Below are 15,009 nucleotides of genomic sequence, written 5' to 3' on the forward strand. Positions count from 1 at the left end.
TATTTCATGGGATTTGTAATTCTAGTACATGATATCTACGTCAATACCACAGATTTAAAGCCCGAAAAGCTAGATATAGTGTTTTGGCTGAAAAGTGTGCCGTGGTTCGGTAGGAAATCCTTATTTGGTCACGTGACATTACAATAGAATTTCGGTGCTTGACCAATAAGAACCTTTTCGGGTTTTTAAAAATCAATAGCAACAATACTTTTTGCGATATTCCCTTTTTTTTGATTTGGAAAAGCTTAGAGTTTAATGTTTGAGAAAAACACAGGAAAATGCTAGGAAAACTATGGAAAAGTCCCCCCCCCTTTCCCCCGAGTTTTTCCCCAAGCGGAAATGTTGAGTTCGAATGGCCATCCCACTGACATTTCCACTGCCCTTCAACATTGCCACTGGTGGAGGGAGGGAGTGAAGCTTTATATTCTTGTCTCGCCCTTTTCGTCCATGATTATACCCTTCACAGTAATACCTACTATAAACGAATCAAATTTTTTGACTATCAGAGGGTTCTTGATACACCTTTTCGGCTGTAGCCGCCAATATTGCCACGTGGGAATTTTTTTGTTTGTTTTACCACCTTAAAAAAATCCCAGTCTTCTTTTCCTACCACCTAAAGACAATAGAAAAAAGTGTTAAAAAAAGGATTGGATCGAGTTTAGCGTGGTAAACTAAATAATAAAGTGGCACGCGCCTGACCGCGCACGACTACGGTCGAAAAGGTTTATTAGGCTCGCTAGTATATGAAGGATGATTTATCTTCAAATGTGTCATTAACATTAACTTTACTTCGATTGATACGGAAATGTCGCGAAACATTTGTTGAATAATGTGCCACTTCACACCCCTGTCTCACAGCCCCGTGGAATTTTTTTTCCTCAGTGGGGAAAAAATACCTATGAATATCCTGATAAGAATAAAAATTATATTCTTCCAAGGTCAAAAATCCAGTGGGGATGGTTTTGGAGTGTATTTTTTAGTCATCGAATTTTCGAGTGGTGATGAAATAAAAGTCAATTTCCAAGTGGGGCTGAAATTCCAGGGCATTTTCTCACCGGGGAAGAAACTTTTTTAATATTCTAGTGGGGCTTGGGTCCCAGTGGGTCTGTGACACAGGGGTGCCACTTCTGAGGCATCGATTCAACAAAGTGTGAAATTACAATCAGCATTTTTTGTGCCATTGCTTGTAAGCTCAAATCCATGCTTAGCTCATAAAAATCTATAGTGCGTTTTATGATTTCTTTTTGAAAATAGACAGTTTCACTTGATATTTCCCATCCTTTGATTTCGTTAAACCAGAATCCTCGACTACAGTTGAATATAGTTTGTTTTTCACTAAAAACTGAAGTTGCTCCCATAGAGAGCCTTCCACTGGTGGCTGTTCAGTCCTAACCTCCTCCTCTGTAGTAGTAGAAAGGCCTCCACTTGATGTACTCAAATGGTTAGGATCTAATGTTGAAATTTCATCAAACTTTGTCGATGTGATCAAAGTCGTTGTTAAGTCACTAGTTGACGTTACTGGTTGCTTTGTGACGTCATATTCTGATGTCATCGGTGTTTTTGTGAAGTCATATTTTGATATAATCAGTGACGGCTTTTTAGAAGATTTAACGTCACAATGGAAATCATCCCAATAGACAATAACAGAGTTTTCATTACAATATCGACCGAAACACCAACTTGAACCATCATTACCTGAATCGATGTGTACTCCTGGCTTGTACGCTCTGCCATTTGTATAACATCCTTGATCCGTATCTGTGGTTGAACCAAATGTAGTAATTTGCGAAGTAGGCTCGACAGTCGATTTTCCTTGTTCACACTCGGATTTTTCCCAAGAAACAATTTTATTGCTATAATTACAATAGCGTCCACAACACGTTTGATTTTCCGTAAAGTACTGGAAACTAATCTCTTCACCGGGTTGGTAAGTCACACTATTTTCATAACACCCAGAAGCTTCAGTTGTTGATAATTCTACATGCGATGGAGTGGTAATAAACTCGGGAGTTTGGACACTACCACCCTTCTCCGTAGTGCTGTAGTAAGGTGTGGAATAACAATTGATGTTTTCCCATGCAACTATGGTACCATCTTTACTGCATCGGGTACCATAGCAACGGTCAGATTGCCAATCAGAGAGCGTCTGAATGTCTTCCCCTAGAAAACAAACAAACGACTTTTAAGGGCTCTGACCATAGTGAATTTTTCATAATTGCCGTGTTTAAAATGTGTTTTCTGATTGATGTAACCAACAAAACTATGGCATGTTATACATTTTCTGTTAGACAAACTATTCCTGAATCTGAAAATTCAAAAATTGCATTGAAAAGATTTGATGAAGAAGAAAATGAAGACTTTTGCGAGGAAGAGTATTTCAACTTTGAAGAGCTTAGTTTCGGCGAAGAAAAAACATTTTGAAAAATTTTTCGCAGTAGATGGTGCATCTTTTACCGAACAATAAAAATTTTTGCGGAAAATTTTTGTAAATGCTTCTTTGTCTCGAAATCTTCAAAATAGTGGTTTTTCATCAATTTTTCATCTGGATTTTGCTTAAAAAAACAGTCATAACTTTTGACACATCTTTTTAGAAAAATTTTCCGCAAAATTTAAAATAGTTCAATTCTTTGCGGACAGGGTAAAGAAATTTTGAAACAAAAAAGTTAATTACCCATTAAAACTAAACACTTTTTGTAAAAGAGGGTGATGCAACATATTATTAAGATCTTTTTAAAGTTCATAACGTCATTTTTGCAATTAATTTCTTAATTACTCTTAAGGGATTCAATTAAAAAGCAATTTATAAAGGCAATTCTTTGTTAAAGTGTTAAGGAACCTGAAATATAACTTTTATGTTCAAATACTAAAATCAATTTTTGGACTATGGTCAGAGCCCTTAAGAGCTCAATCGGACGATTTTTCAACATTTCTAATCGATACAAAAATGGCATGTAGGTACGACCCCGACATTATTGGATTGGTGCAAAGTGAGTGTCACAGCCAGATCCTGGAAGGCTTTTTCTAAGTTCCTCAAAGTAGCAAACCAGTTTTTTAATGATCACACACCCGATGATTAAGATTTAGCATGTAAATTTAAGTAACGTTTTCAACCCTTATGATTTAAACTACTAGTTTAGGATCTCGGTAACTTGGCGGGTATTTCTTAAGGAAAATAGATTATCTTTCTAATGTTATGTAATGCACCTTTTCGACCATAGTCGTGTGGTCAGGTGCGTGCCACCCTAAACTTGATCCAATCCTTTTCTTACACTTTTTTCTATTTTCTATTGTCTTTAGGTGCGAAAAAAGACTGGGGTCGGTTTTAGAATAGGGGGGGGGGGCAGGGGGCATGGCTCCTCACTTTTTTTCCGAGAAAGTCTATTTTGAAAACTTTCAGTTACATTTCATTAGAAGTTCCAACTTCAGATGCAATTATCTCAGCTTTAAAACAATCTAAATATGTCATGTTTGGGTTCGTTGGAAAGCTCGTTTTAATGCTCTATTTATTCAGCGTGCCAAATTTTTAAATTACAAAAAATTACGGCAGCCGAAAAGTATTGTTCCAAAAGGAACGAAGTTAGCTGGGGCCGTCCTGAAAAAGTTAACCCCTCAAAACTCAAAATTGGGTAACGCCAATTTACCCCAATATTTGGCCCCCTCACTGCAGCCCTCAAACCGGGGCCCTGTTTAGGGTGGTAAAACGGACAAAAAAAATGCCCGCGCGGCAATTGGCAGCTACATTCAAAAAGTTGTATAAAATGTTTGTAAATTGAACTACAATAGGTATCAAAATTATTTTCAGTTTCTACCTGATGACGACAAAAGGTTTTTAGCACAATACTGGGACCTTTATTCAGGTGTAATTTGAAACCATTAGATTGATAATCTTAAATTTTTTACAAGGTCAAATGTCCCCTTCATATGTCATAACAGTTATGTTTGCATTGAAGTCAGCAGCTAAATTGAATTTAAATACATGTCTGAACGACCCCGGTGTGTCCAAAAGTAATCATATTACGGCATTTTTAACCTAAAACAGCTCAAATCTTCCTTATATGAAAAGCATGTAATTAAACATTATGTATGTACCTGGGTTGAATTTTCTTCCATTGAAAATGCATTGGTTTTCTACTTGTTTTTCTTCTGAAGGTTTTGCTGTAGGTTTTCGCTGAGTCATCACTTTTTCGCAAGGTGTTAAAGACTTGATCAATCTACCCGACGGACCACAAGTAATTTGCCAACATGTTTCACCATTAGGGAAATTCCCATGATCGATGACGTCATCATAAGCGAATTCGAATCCCGAAGGAAAACAATCTTTGTGAGGACGATTTGTGATTGGTTGTTGGGTTGTGGTTGTTATGGGAACGCTTTGACATAATTTGACCACAACAACAAAGAGAAGAAGGTATCCTGGAAAAAGATATTTGACTTCAAATTTTTCTACATTTTTCTACAACAACCCCTATATGGTGTTTTTGTAGCACAGTTCACGAAAGACAAACTGTTAGGTGTGGCTGCGATGAGTGCCAGATAGGTGTTCTTTTGCTGTTAATTCTATCTTTCACCCTGGAATTTATGTGTGCAAAGGACATTTAAAACCCCTGTCTCAGTGAGTCAGTGAGATAGAGTTAATACGATACAAGTTTATGTGTTCAATACGATACGAGTTTTATATGAAGGCAAACGCCATACTTGGAATTTATTGACAATCTTTGACACACCCCTGTGTCATAGACCAGCTTTGACCCCTGTCCCACTGGGAAATTGAATTTCGTCCCATCCTCATTGAAATTCAAGGAAAAAATCAGCCTCCAAACCCACCCCACTAGATTTTTCGAACAATAGGATTTCTATTCCCATTGGGATTTCTGTATAGATTTTGTGAAAAAAAATTCCTACTGGGACTGTGGGACAGGGGTGTTTTGAAAAAATCTTACCTTGTCTTCGGACTACCATCTTGTTGCTTCTTACAATGTTTGATATACAGCAAAAATGAATAAATTTAACTAATCGCTAAAGATGTCCTGTGTTTATTTTCAAGGTGAAGTGTCGTAGTAACGAAAGAAAAAAATCTTTTTATGAATGAAAATAAAAATCGTACCACACAGACAGTTCAAAAACACACTAAACGTAAATGTTTTTCAAATGGATGTTAATGGAGAAAAATATTTAACATTCGTTTGTAAAAATAACGCGATTTGTGTTGACGAGATGACTTCTTTATGTGTCGTGTGACAAAACTTTACTTTTACCCTTTTTTATAAAAATATTTCATGTTTTTAAATGGATGGCCAACAAGCAAACCTTTGCACCCTTCAACTGAACCTTTTCTTTTTTAATTCTCATGTTTTGATTATAATTTTGACTTTAGAGCAGAGGTTTTATTTCCTTTAACTGCAAGAGACAGAAGCTTGTCAAGATTACAGTCATCTTTTTTTTCGTTATTGCAAATGTCCATCAAAGCGTTTGACAGTATTTGATAAGAAAATTACACTTCTCAAATTTTGTTTCCTTCATTTTATCATGACAAGGGTATTTTGTTGGAACTACGTAACTAACTTGTATTTTTCAACATTATCTCGAAAATTACAGACTAAAAACTTTTAATTTCAGAAAAACTTTATTTACCTGATTTTTTTTTAGGACATTTTCAATCATTTGATGTTTGAGTCTACCTTAGTTAAGGGCTACTTAGACTACACAATATATTGACGAACAATATTCGACAATATGGTTTGCGGACCGTAATGTACGAAGTAAACAACTGGTACTCTATTATAAAAAGGAATTTTCTTTCTGTAAACAATCCCCCTTTATTGTTGGAATATTGCAAATCGAGCTGACAATATATTGCGGACACCTTTTCAATATATTGCCGACATTCAGCAATATATCATCAATATATTGCCTGACAATATATTGTGTAGTGTATGTAGCCCTTTACACCCCAGTGTCACAGACCCGCTGGGACCCCAGCCCCACTGGAAAATTTGGCAAATATTTCGTCCCCGGTGGTAAAATATCCTGGAATTTCAGCCCCACTGGGAAATTTACTTTGATTTCATCCCCATTCGAAATTCAATGTTTAAAAATGGCACTCCAAAACCATCCTCACTGGAATTTTTAACTTTAGATCAATAGAATTTCTATCCTCATTGGAATTTCAATAGGAATTTTTATCCCCGCTGTGTAAAAAGTTCCACCGGGGCTGTGAGACAGGGGTGTTTAGTTCCATGAATAGACCAGCGGCCGAGGCAGTGGATTGTGTCACTTCGTAGGGCACCCCTTAGATCAGGGCAAATTTTTGATATTATTCTCCTAATAGGGTGTAGAATTGACAAAAAAAATTTGCCCTTTGAATCTCCTGCAGTTTTCGAGTGAATCGATTTTTAGTTAATCGAGAGAACTTATCAAGGGTCCCCCCTTTAGTAACGATTTTTTCGAAGTCTGAAAATCAAATATCTGAGACCACCAACGGATTCAGCGTGAAGAGTAGATAAAGAAAATGGGTTTCTTTGTTAAGTTTCGACCACCTGGTGCCGAGAAATGGCATTTTTGAGGCGAAAAATCGACGTTTTTGGCGTTTTCCGATGACGTCAGCATTTTCCTAGGAGCGTTTTCAGAAAAAATCATTCCCACAACTGGATAGCCCTGAATTAGTAGTATCCAAAAATGGTATGGTTTGTTAACTTTCGATCTCTAGATCTCGAGTTATTTTGGTTTAAATATTGAAAATTATCGATATTTTTTGCTGAGTCAGCAGTTTTTCAGCATATTTATCTACCTTAAAAATGAATTATCTCGAGATCTATACATTGAAAGTTGACAAACCATTTTCTTTATCTACTTTTCACGCTGAATCCGTTTGTAGTCTCAGATGTTTGATTTTCAGACTTCGAAAAAACCGTAAGTAAAGGGGGGACCCTTGATAAGTTCTATCGATTAACTAAAAATCGATTCACTCGAAAACTGCAGGAGATTCAAAGGGCAAATTTTTTTTGTAAATTCTACACCCTATTAGGAGCATAATATAAAAAATTTGCCCTGGTCTAAGGGGTGCCCTACGAAAACCATTTTTAAGGCCTTTTTTGAATCTCGGACGCTGGTCTAGAAAACTAAAGTAGATAAACACCAAATCACCAAAATATTTTCTCCAAGAAAACAGATACCAGAAAATTTAAGTTAATGCCCAGTGAAAAGCTTCAATCTCCAATCTAGTGAAATGATTACAGGTTAAATTCCCCAAGAAAAAAAATGTTATTGCGTATTGCACTGAAAATTTGAGAATTAGGATTTTTCAATATCAAATGTCAACATGAAAAATATACATTTCTCAATGTATAAGACTGAATTAACAAATGTGAAGTTGCATGCCAAAATGCCTTACAGTGCAACACCCTCTTCTCACAGACCCACTGGGACATTTCTCACTGGAAAAAATTGGCCAAAATATCGTTCCCGGTGGAAAATCATCCACCGATTTTTATCCCCACTACAGATTTTCAGATTAACCATTCCTCACTATTTACTTTACTATTTTCCCCATCCCCACTAAATATTCTGACTTGAAAACAAAAGAATTAAAATCTCCAGCCATAGAAAATATGGGAATATCAATCCCCATCGAGTTTTAGTCCGTCATTTTTATCCCCACTGGATGAAAAAATTCTACCGGTATAAGAAGGGGTGTTTACATCCTACATCGACATACATCGACCCTGAAAATTTATACTTGAGTATTAAGGTAATAACGCCCCGGGGTTGAAAAACACCACATTTTCATATAATCATATTTTTTTCGTTTATTATATACAGCGTGTTTCATTATTTCCCAAAATCCATAAATTAAAAGTCCAAATATGGTAAAAATTAGATAAATATTTCATATTATACATTATAACTCATCGTTGTTTTAGCTTTTCGCATATCATTGTCATCATATTTACAACAAAAAAATATTTAAAGATGTCAGTCAAAATCTTCTCTTTAGCATCCTTGCCCTTCTATATGAAAATGTTACCCTCGAATTTCATTTTTAAGGGCAACTAGAAAAAAAGCGATATTACTCTTTGGGTCAGTGAGGCAAGGTTGTGCGCGCTCGAAAAAATCAGTAATCAGTGTCTAATCGTTCAGATGGTGACTTGGTTTTTCTCTTCTCTATTTACGACCCACTTCATTGGGGAGATGGGTGTTTGAGTGTGGAGTAAAGGGTGCATCAACCCTTATTGTTTCCAAAGTAAAAAAAATAATTTCAGTAGACAAACTGTATATTTTATTCGGGTAAGTCGTAACAAAAAGCTCATTTAGACACTTTCTTGCCTGTCGGCTATTATTATCCCCACTCACTTACCCACTTTCAGATTCAACACGTGGACCCTGCTATTTGGAGAACTCATTTGTGTGCCTACTTCTACATCGTCGTATAAAAGACGTCTTTTTCTAACGTCCGCTACATTCACCACATTTGTTACCGTAGAAACAAAGATACATTGTCTGTTATTAGTACTTCGTTGACCAAATTCTTGAACTCTAACAAAAGAAAGTGGAAAATTATCTAACAGTAGCGTAGCTAAGAGGGCGCAAAATTTATGTAGGAGAACAGATTTTCATTCATGGTATTAAAAGATAATTAAAATAGCATGAAAATCTGCTCTCCTACACAAATTTTGCGCCCTTCTTGGCTACGCTACTGATTGACATCAACAAATTTAAATATCTCATTGGCCATCTTTCGCCGGCCCTAGGTTAACACCATCCCCTAACAGCCGGAACCACTACATAGAAATGGCAACTATTGCCTTAACGGGAAATATTTCCCGAACGGGAAGGTGAAAAACCTATTGTAAAAGAGGGTGAATAAATACCTAATCGCTTCTTAATTCTACTTTTCCCATTCCCAATTAAAAAATTCCCTATTTGGAAACTTTTTCTCGATCGGGAAACAAAAATCTGCTTTGTTTACAAAATTCTATTTCCCGTTCGGGAACGATGAAAAGTTCTTGACCAAAACGGGAAACAGAAAAGTGATGAAATTTTCAATCTGGAGACAGTTACCTTTTCGGGTTATTTTCACCTTCCCGTTCGGGAAATACTTCCCGTTAAGGCAATAGTTGCCTTTTCCGTGTAGTGGTTCCGGCTGCCTAAGGTGACGCAGATCCTTTTTACACCGACCTTAATTTCTACCACAAGCAAAAAATAGCACTATTTATGGCTTGACGTAAAGGGTCATTAGAAAAAAAGATTACCTTTACGGGTTTCTACTACTCAGTCCTCTTTTCGTACATTATTCACACAATGGACCTATTATCAATTAGGAGTTGGGTACGAGATTCCAAAATATAGCGTGAATAATAATGACCGTATAGCGTATTTAGGAATTTCGCCAAAAATTCGGGTGGGAGATTATAGCTGAGTGGTTCGAAGCCTCCCTTCCATCAGGGTTTACTTTTTCACTATTTTTTACCATTTTTTTTGCCATAATGCTTAAGATCCTCCTAAATTGATTTCAAGCGATCTATCCACAAGAATCAAAGCTAAGAAATGAAATCACTTTGACTTTGCCACAAGATTTCATATCAAACTCAAAACTGAGTCACTTCAGCTAATTTCAGCTCAGCTTCCAAGCTTCTCTTGATTAAAATTGTGAGACAAATAAGCTAGGCAATGTGAATTTAGAGAAATATGAAAAGTTTGAAGATTCGCCTCTAGCCTAAGTGTCATTGATGTTTCATACATCTTTTCGACCGTACCCGCCAATTGCCGCACTGAAATCTTTTTGTCCGCTTTAGTTCCCACTAAAACCGTCCCAGTCCTTTTTTAGCACCTATAGAGAATACTAAAAATGTATCAAAAAAGGATTGGATCGAGTTTAGGAGAATAATTAAATAATTAAGAGGTATGTCCCTGACCGCGCGAATACGGTCGAAAAGATGTATTCTCTTACCTTCAAAATCAATATGGCCATCTCCATTCCGGTCTGCAAATTTCATCATTTCATTGACCTGTTTGTGTGATACTTTTTCGCCCATTGTTTTTAGCATCTTCCGTAATTCTTTCATACTGAAAAAAACATAAAATTTAAATTTAGATTTATTTGAGACTTCAGTATTTTTTATTTCAGCTTGATGTCTTGGATATCATGTAAGTCAGTGAGAAGATTGTCTGTACACAGATCCAATATCTACGGCTAATTTCAAAATTCATTGGCGTAGAGGGTCTGTTGTCATTGTCTTTTCTCATTTAAGATTTTTCAAACCGACCGCTGCGATGGAATGTTGGTAAGAGAGGGGGGACGATAAGAGAAGTGTTGCTATTTATAATTCATACTTCATCGCAGAGGTCTCCGCACGGGAATTATTTTACCAAACAGACAATGTGCACAGAGTGTACTACCCGTACTAAGAAACTACGAAGCGATAAACGTGAGATACACTCTGGTACAGAGTAGTGAGACAAGGATGTCACAATTTTAGAGTACATATTCCTGTACATATGTCACGACCCTCACCATAGTATAAGAAAGCCGCGGCTGGAATGATAACATCTGAATTTCTGTTGTTCTCTGTCGTATTTGATGACTATTTGTTGATCAAGAAATCAGTAATGTAGCATCTTTAATGGTAAATTTTATTGGTTTGTCATTAAGACTCACTTCTTAGTGTATTTTAGACATTAATGGTATGCCCTTGATAATACACTTGCATTATGAAATCATTGTAAAGGAAAGATCAACAATAAGAAATTTAAACAAGCACAAAATGGCTGGGCTGAAAGAACTCAAAAATTAATAAAGTGCCTCGAACGCCTTCACAATATTTCAGTGCTCGAGTGACTTAGGGGAAGTCTCAAAAACCTAACAGTTTACCCTAAGTTTTCGCTACCAATAGCAGCCAGATTCAGAGATCCACTTTGGGCTCTAAAGTACCTCTATACCTTAAGGTTTCAAGGCCCGGTTGTTACGTAATTAAATATTAACCTAAAAATTAATTATTAAAGAAATTGTAATCATGACGTCATAATTTGATCGAATTTCTGACGTCATGAATCGTATAATCGCTATAATATAAAAAATACATGTCAAATCTATCCCAAATTTGAACCAAAGATGCATCTAACTAAAATGTAACTTTTTGAAAAAAAAGTTTTGGAAAAATTTGATGACGTCAGCAAAAAATTGCATTTTTCGATTTTTTGCATTTTTTTCTGACGTCATCAAAATCTTCAAAAAATTTTTCATTGAAAAGTTTGGCACCATTAAGATGCGTCTTTGGTCCAAATTTGACAAAGATTTGACATGTACTTATAGAGTTAGAGCTAATTTACGATTTATGACGTCATAATTTGATGACGTCACAATTCACACTTTCTTTAATAATTAATTTTTAGGTTAATATTTAATTACGTAACACCGGGTCCTGAAACTTTAAGGTATAGGTCATCTAAAAATCCATAAGTGAATCCCTGAGAATGGGTGCTATTGGTCACGGATTCGGGATTTGTGATTTTTAAAAATCTAGACACGCCCTAACTCACCCGAGTGAAATTATTTTAAAAATCAATGTAAAAGTACATCAAGATAATACTGTGAAAATTTCAAGCCAGAACCTTCACAATTTATCATTCAAACTGACAGGAAAGTTGTCATCTTGAATATAGTTCTTATAATCTCAATTTTGGCGAAAAACTATTGTTTCCACAAAATACCCCTAAAATATTCTAAGATTAGTTCAAGTGTTCTATTGGGTACAGATTCAAAGATATCTAGCAAAAAAAAAACTTTTTGTGTAGGAAAATAAGAGCAAAATTTCAAAAACTATCTACCAATAATAAAATGAGCATCTTGATGTTCTTATAAAGCTCGGAGACAGAGATGGAACAGCAATTAACTGAAAGGACAATGCGGTACATATTCCAGCCGCGGCTTTCTTATACCATGCCCTCACCAACTATTAACGCTTTGTCACAATTTTCAATTAGTAGTTCAATGAAAAACTCAGAAATCTTCAAGAATTGTTGAGAACTTCGGGACAGAGAGGTAATATTTCAAGCTTACCAAATATAGCCATTGCCGTTTTTGTCGAATAGTTGAAACATGTTTTTGATGACCTCGTTTTCGTGCTGAGGCTCAATTTGTTGTAAATAATTTCTCATCATTTCGGCGAATTCGTGAAATTCCACTTTCTGGTCTCCTAAACAGAGGAACGATTAGAATTTAAAGGGACATAACAGTACTTGCAAAATTTGTAAACAAACTGTATGCAGCGGATACAAAATCAAAACAAATCTCACATGTCAAAATAAAAAATCAAACCAAATATAGCTAATTTTGATTGTTCAATTGTTTTGCAAGTTTGATTTGGACACGTGGTTTTAATGACATGTGGTTCGCGCAATGTTTACATTTTACAACTTTAATGTCCCTTTAAAGAAAATAAAGAAAGTTTCACTATAGAATATAAACATTTGATGTTCCGGGTATCTGGTCTTCCTTCAAAGTTTTTCCTTTGGGCAGAAAATTGAAAACTCGGCCAATAGACCTTTACCATGGTGATTATGTCTTTTGAGACATTAGATTATTTTTTTATGAATAGAAATTAGTTTTAATAAAATCACCAAAAGTTAAACTGGAAGTTAATCACCATGGCAATAATTTCAAGACGAGGCAATTGATGTTCGTGACGTAATTTATGAAAAGGTCTATTGACATTGAATGATACGAGAAATGGAGTTATATTTTGACAAGTACTGATATTTAGTTTAGGTTACCAGGAAGAGAACGAGCCAGACTTAAAGGTTTTGTTTTTAAATAAAAGTGATATCGTTTGCTTACTCATCAATTTTAATTTACAAGCTTTTTCACATTGGATTGACACGGATGTGGAGCAAGATTGGTCAGAAAGAGGAAAAGAAACATTTTTTCGCTTATATCAGCATAATATAACAAAAGGTAGACACAGCCCTGCTATGAAATATGTGTCTGATATGGAACGGGACACTTATGTAAAAATAAAACCTTTAAACTCCCCTTATCAAATAATTAAAAGTATTTGTCGCTCGCTAGGGCGCTTGCTGTTACCGTTTTTATCAATGGGTTCGATCATTTTCAAGACTTCTTCTTCACTTGGATTTTGACCGAGTCTCTTCATAACTTCAATGATGTCCACATGGGATATAACTCCTTTTTCATTGTCAAACATTGAAAAAGCATTCCGAATTTCTAGAAAAATCATAAAAATTTATATAAAGTTATCCAAAAGCCCCCTTTGCATTGTCTGGCGCTACTATCCTGTTCTTAGCTGCTGAGCACTAAGCAGAGAGGTTAGGTAACCAAGGCTTGTTTAGGGATCTTTGGTATGATCCATAGGGGGGCTCTAGCCCACAACCATCATGTGCACTGTAGCTGCATACCCTACTTATAGACGTTCACTTGGCTTTGTAAATGACACAACAATGATTATGTGAGCGTCTTCGAGATCGTTATGCCACCTGTCTTTCATTTTTCTGATCTGAATGATGTACTCATGTATACTCGGATACAGTTACCTTCAATTTAGGTGAAAGAGGTATCGACAATTTCCACGCATTAGGATAAAATAATGAGCTTTTTGCATCAACATGAAGACTCAACCTCGTTCCCTGCGTATTATCAGCTTTTTGATGCTTACTGATAGCGCTATTAGTAACGTAAATAAACCCTGAAATACACGGGGACGAGATCGCTTAAGACTAAGAAGTCAGTCAATTTGAAAAAGGGACCTTGAACTTACCAGCAATTTGCTCATCACTGAATGAATTCCTCTGAAAAAGAAGAAATGCAGTGTGAATCTATCAAAGAATTAATCGAAGCGGGATCGAGATCGAGATAACATTATACGATACCATGAAAATCACATGTTTTAATATCATTTTCCGACCTGTGAGGACGAATAACAAATTTTTCCAATGTGAAAAGTAGCCATGACCAAGATCTTGAATTAAGCTCAAAGTTGATGTTTTTATTTGTTTTAAAAAGAGCGTCAGCTACAAATTCTGATCACATGTAAAGATAATTGTTGAAACACCATCGTGTCCAGCGTAAAATATCCATCAGCAATTACTTACCGACATTACGTAGAAAGTTTGATCTTCGTTATTTGAAAATTCGTCTCTCAAGGTTTGTACTTGCAGTGCTTTATTTTCTTCATAACCCAGTGGAAAGGCGTTCCCAGGGTTTCTCGTGTCTACAGTCAATGACCAATGCCAAAACAAGTGGAGGGGTGTTTTTTACCTTCAAAAAAATGTTCACAAAGATTTCTTCAGCCTTTCTATTCCTTTAATCGTTTTTTCTCGTCCAGTCAAATTCCAATGATGAATCAACCCATTTTTTATTATTAGCCTATTTTTTCTTTTTTGCTCTAAAAATGTTTTTGCTCCTTTTTTCAAACCAACAAATTCACGTTAATTAGCTGAAAAGATAAGACAAAAAGCGAGGACTAGAAGGGGATAGCTTTATCCAGGGTCCTACTTTTTTTCAACCCCCATTTTAGTTTTGCCGTCTTCCGCTTTCCTTCTTTATAATATACCCTCAATCTATTTTCAAACTCTTAATTGATTTTTCTATGGAATCTAATTTCTTAAAAATGAACCTTTTCATGTGAATCTGCTAGATCCTAATTCAGTTCGCTTTGTGTCTTGTCAATTTGCTTTCTAAATGAACTCCATAAACCCCATTCGGACTTCTTTGGATCTATTCAACTCATCGGTTTGATAGGAAATCATAGCAAGCATAGAATTCGCTTGTCAAGTAAAGACTCTGGGGTATGGAGGGTAGCCGAGAGGAGCATAAGAATTCCCCCCTACAGGAGTTAAAAGTCCTACAAAAATTGAGGATTGGCGTATTGGCGTCTCGTTTTTGATTCTCTTGGGAGGCCAGAACAGAGGGCTTGTTCTCCGTTACTGATCTTGTTTCGTAAGTAAATGTACCATGTCAACAGCAAGTCACCCATGTCAACCCATATATCATTTTTT

The 15,009-nt window shown here is 35.9% G+C and overlaps 2 protein-coding genes across 2 annotated transcripts; both read right to left on the reverse strand.

The window, feature by feature from the left end:
• Positions 1-768: 768 nt before the first annotated feature.
• Positions 769-5,143, reverse strand: LOC136819309 (uncharacterized). The gene is made up of 3 exons (XM_067075555.1): positions 4,941-5,143; positions 4,090-4,413; positions 769-2,160 (listed from the first exon to the last, which is right to left on the reverse strand). The coding sequence occupies exons 1-3, from the start codon at positions 4,957-4,959 to the stop codon at positions 1,232-1,234; spliced, it is 1,272 nt and encodes a 423-aa protein (XP_066931656.1). The 5' UTR covers positions 4,960-5,143; the 3' UTR covers positions 769-1,231.
• A 3,117-nt stretch (positions 5,144-8,260) lies between these two features.
• On the reverse strand, positions 8,261-14,443 carry LOC136819310 (uncharacterized). The gene is made up of 6 exons (XM_067075556.1): positions 14,104-14,443; positions 13,770-13,800; positions 13,079-13,219; positions 12,056-12,191; positions 9,947-10,062; positions 8,261-8,532 (listed from the first exon to the last, which is right to left on the reverse strand). Exons 1-6 carry the CDS (start codon positions 14,107-14,109, stop codon positions 8,471-8,473), a joined length of 492 nt encoding a protein of 163 aa, XP_066931657.1. The 5' UTR covers positions 14,110-14,443; the 3' UTR covers positions 8,261-8,470.
• Positions 14,444-15,009: the final 566 nt, after the last annotated feature.

This window comes from Clytia hemisphaerica, unplaced genomic scaffold (assembly GCF_902728285.1).
Source record: "Clytia hemisphaerica strain Z4C2 unplaced genomic scaffold, Clytia hemisphaerica genome assembly, whole genome shotgun sequence".
Classification (NCBI taxonomy): Eukaryota; Metazoa; Cnidaria; class Hydrozoa; order Leptothecata; family Clytiidae; genus Clytia; species Clytia hemisphaerica.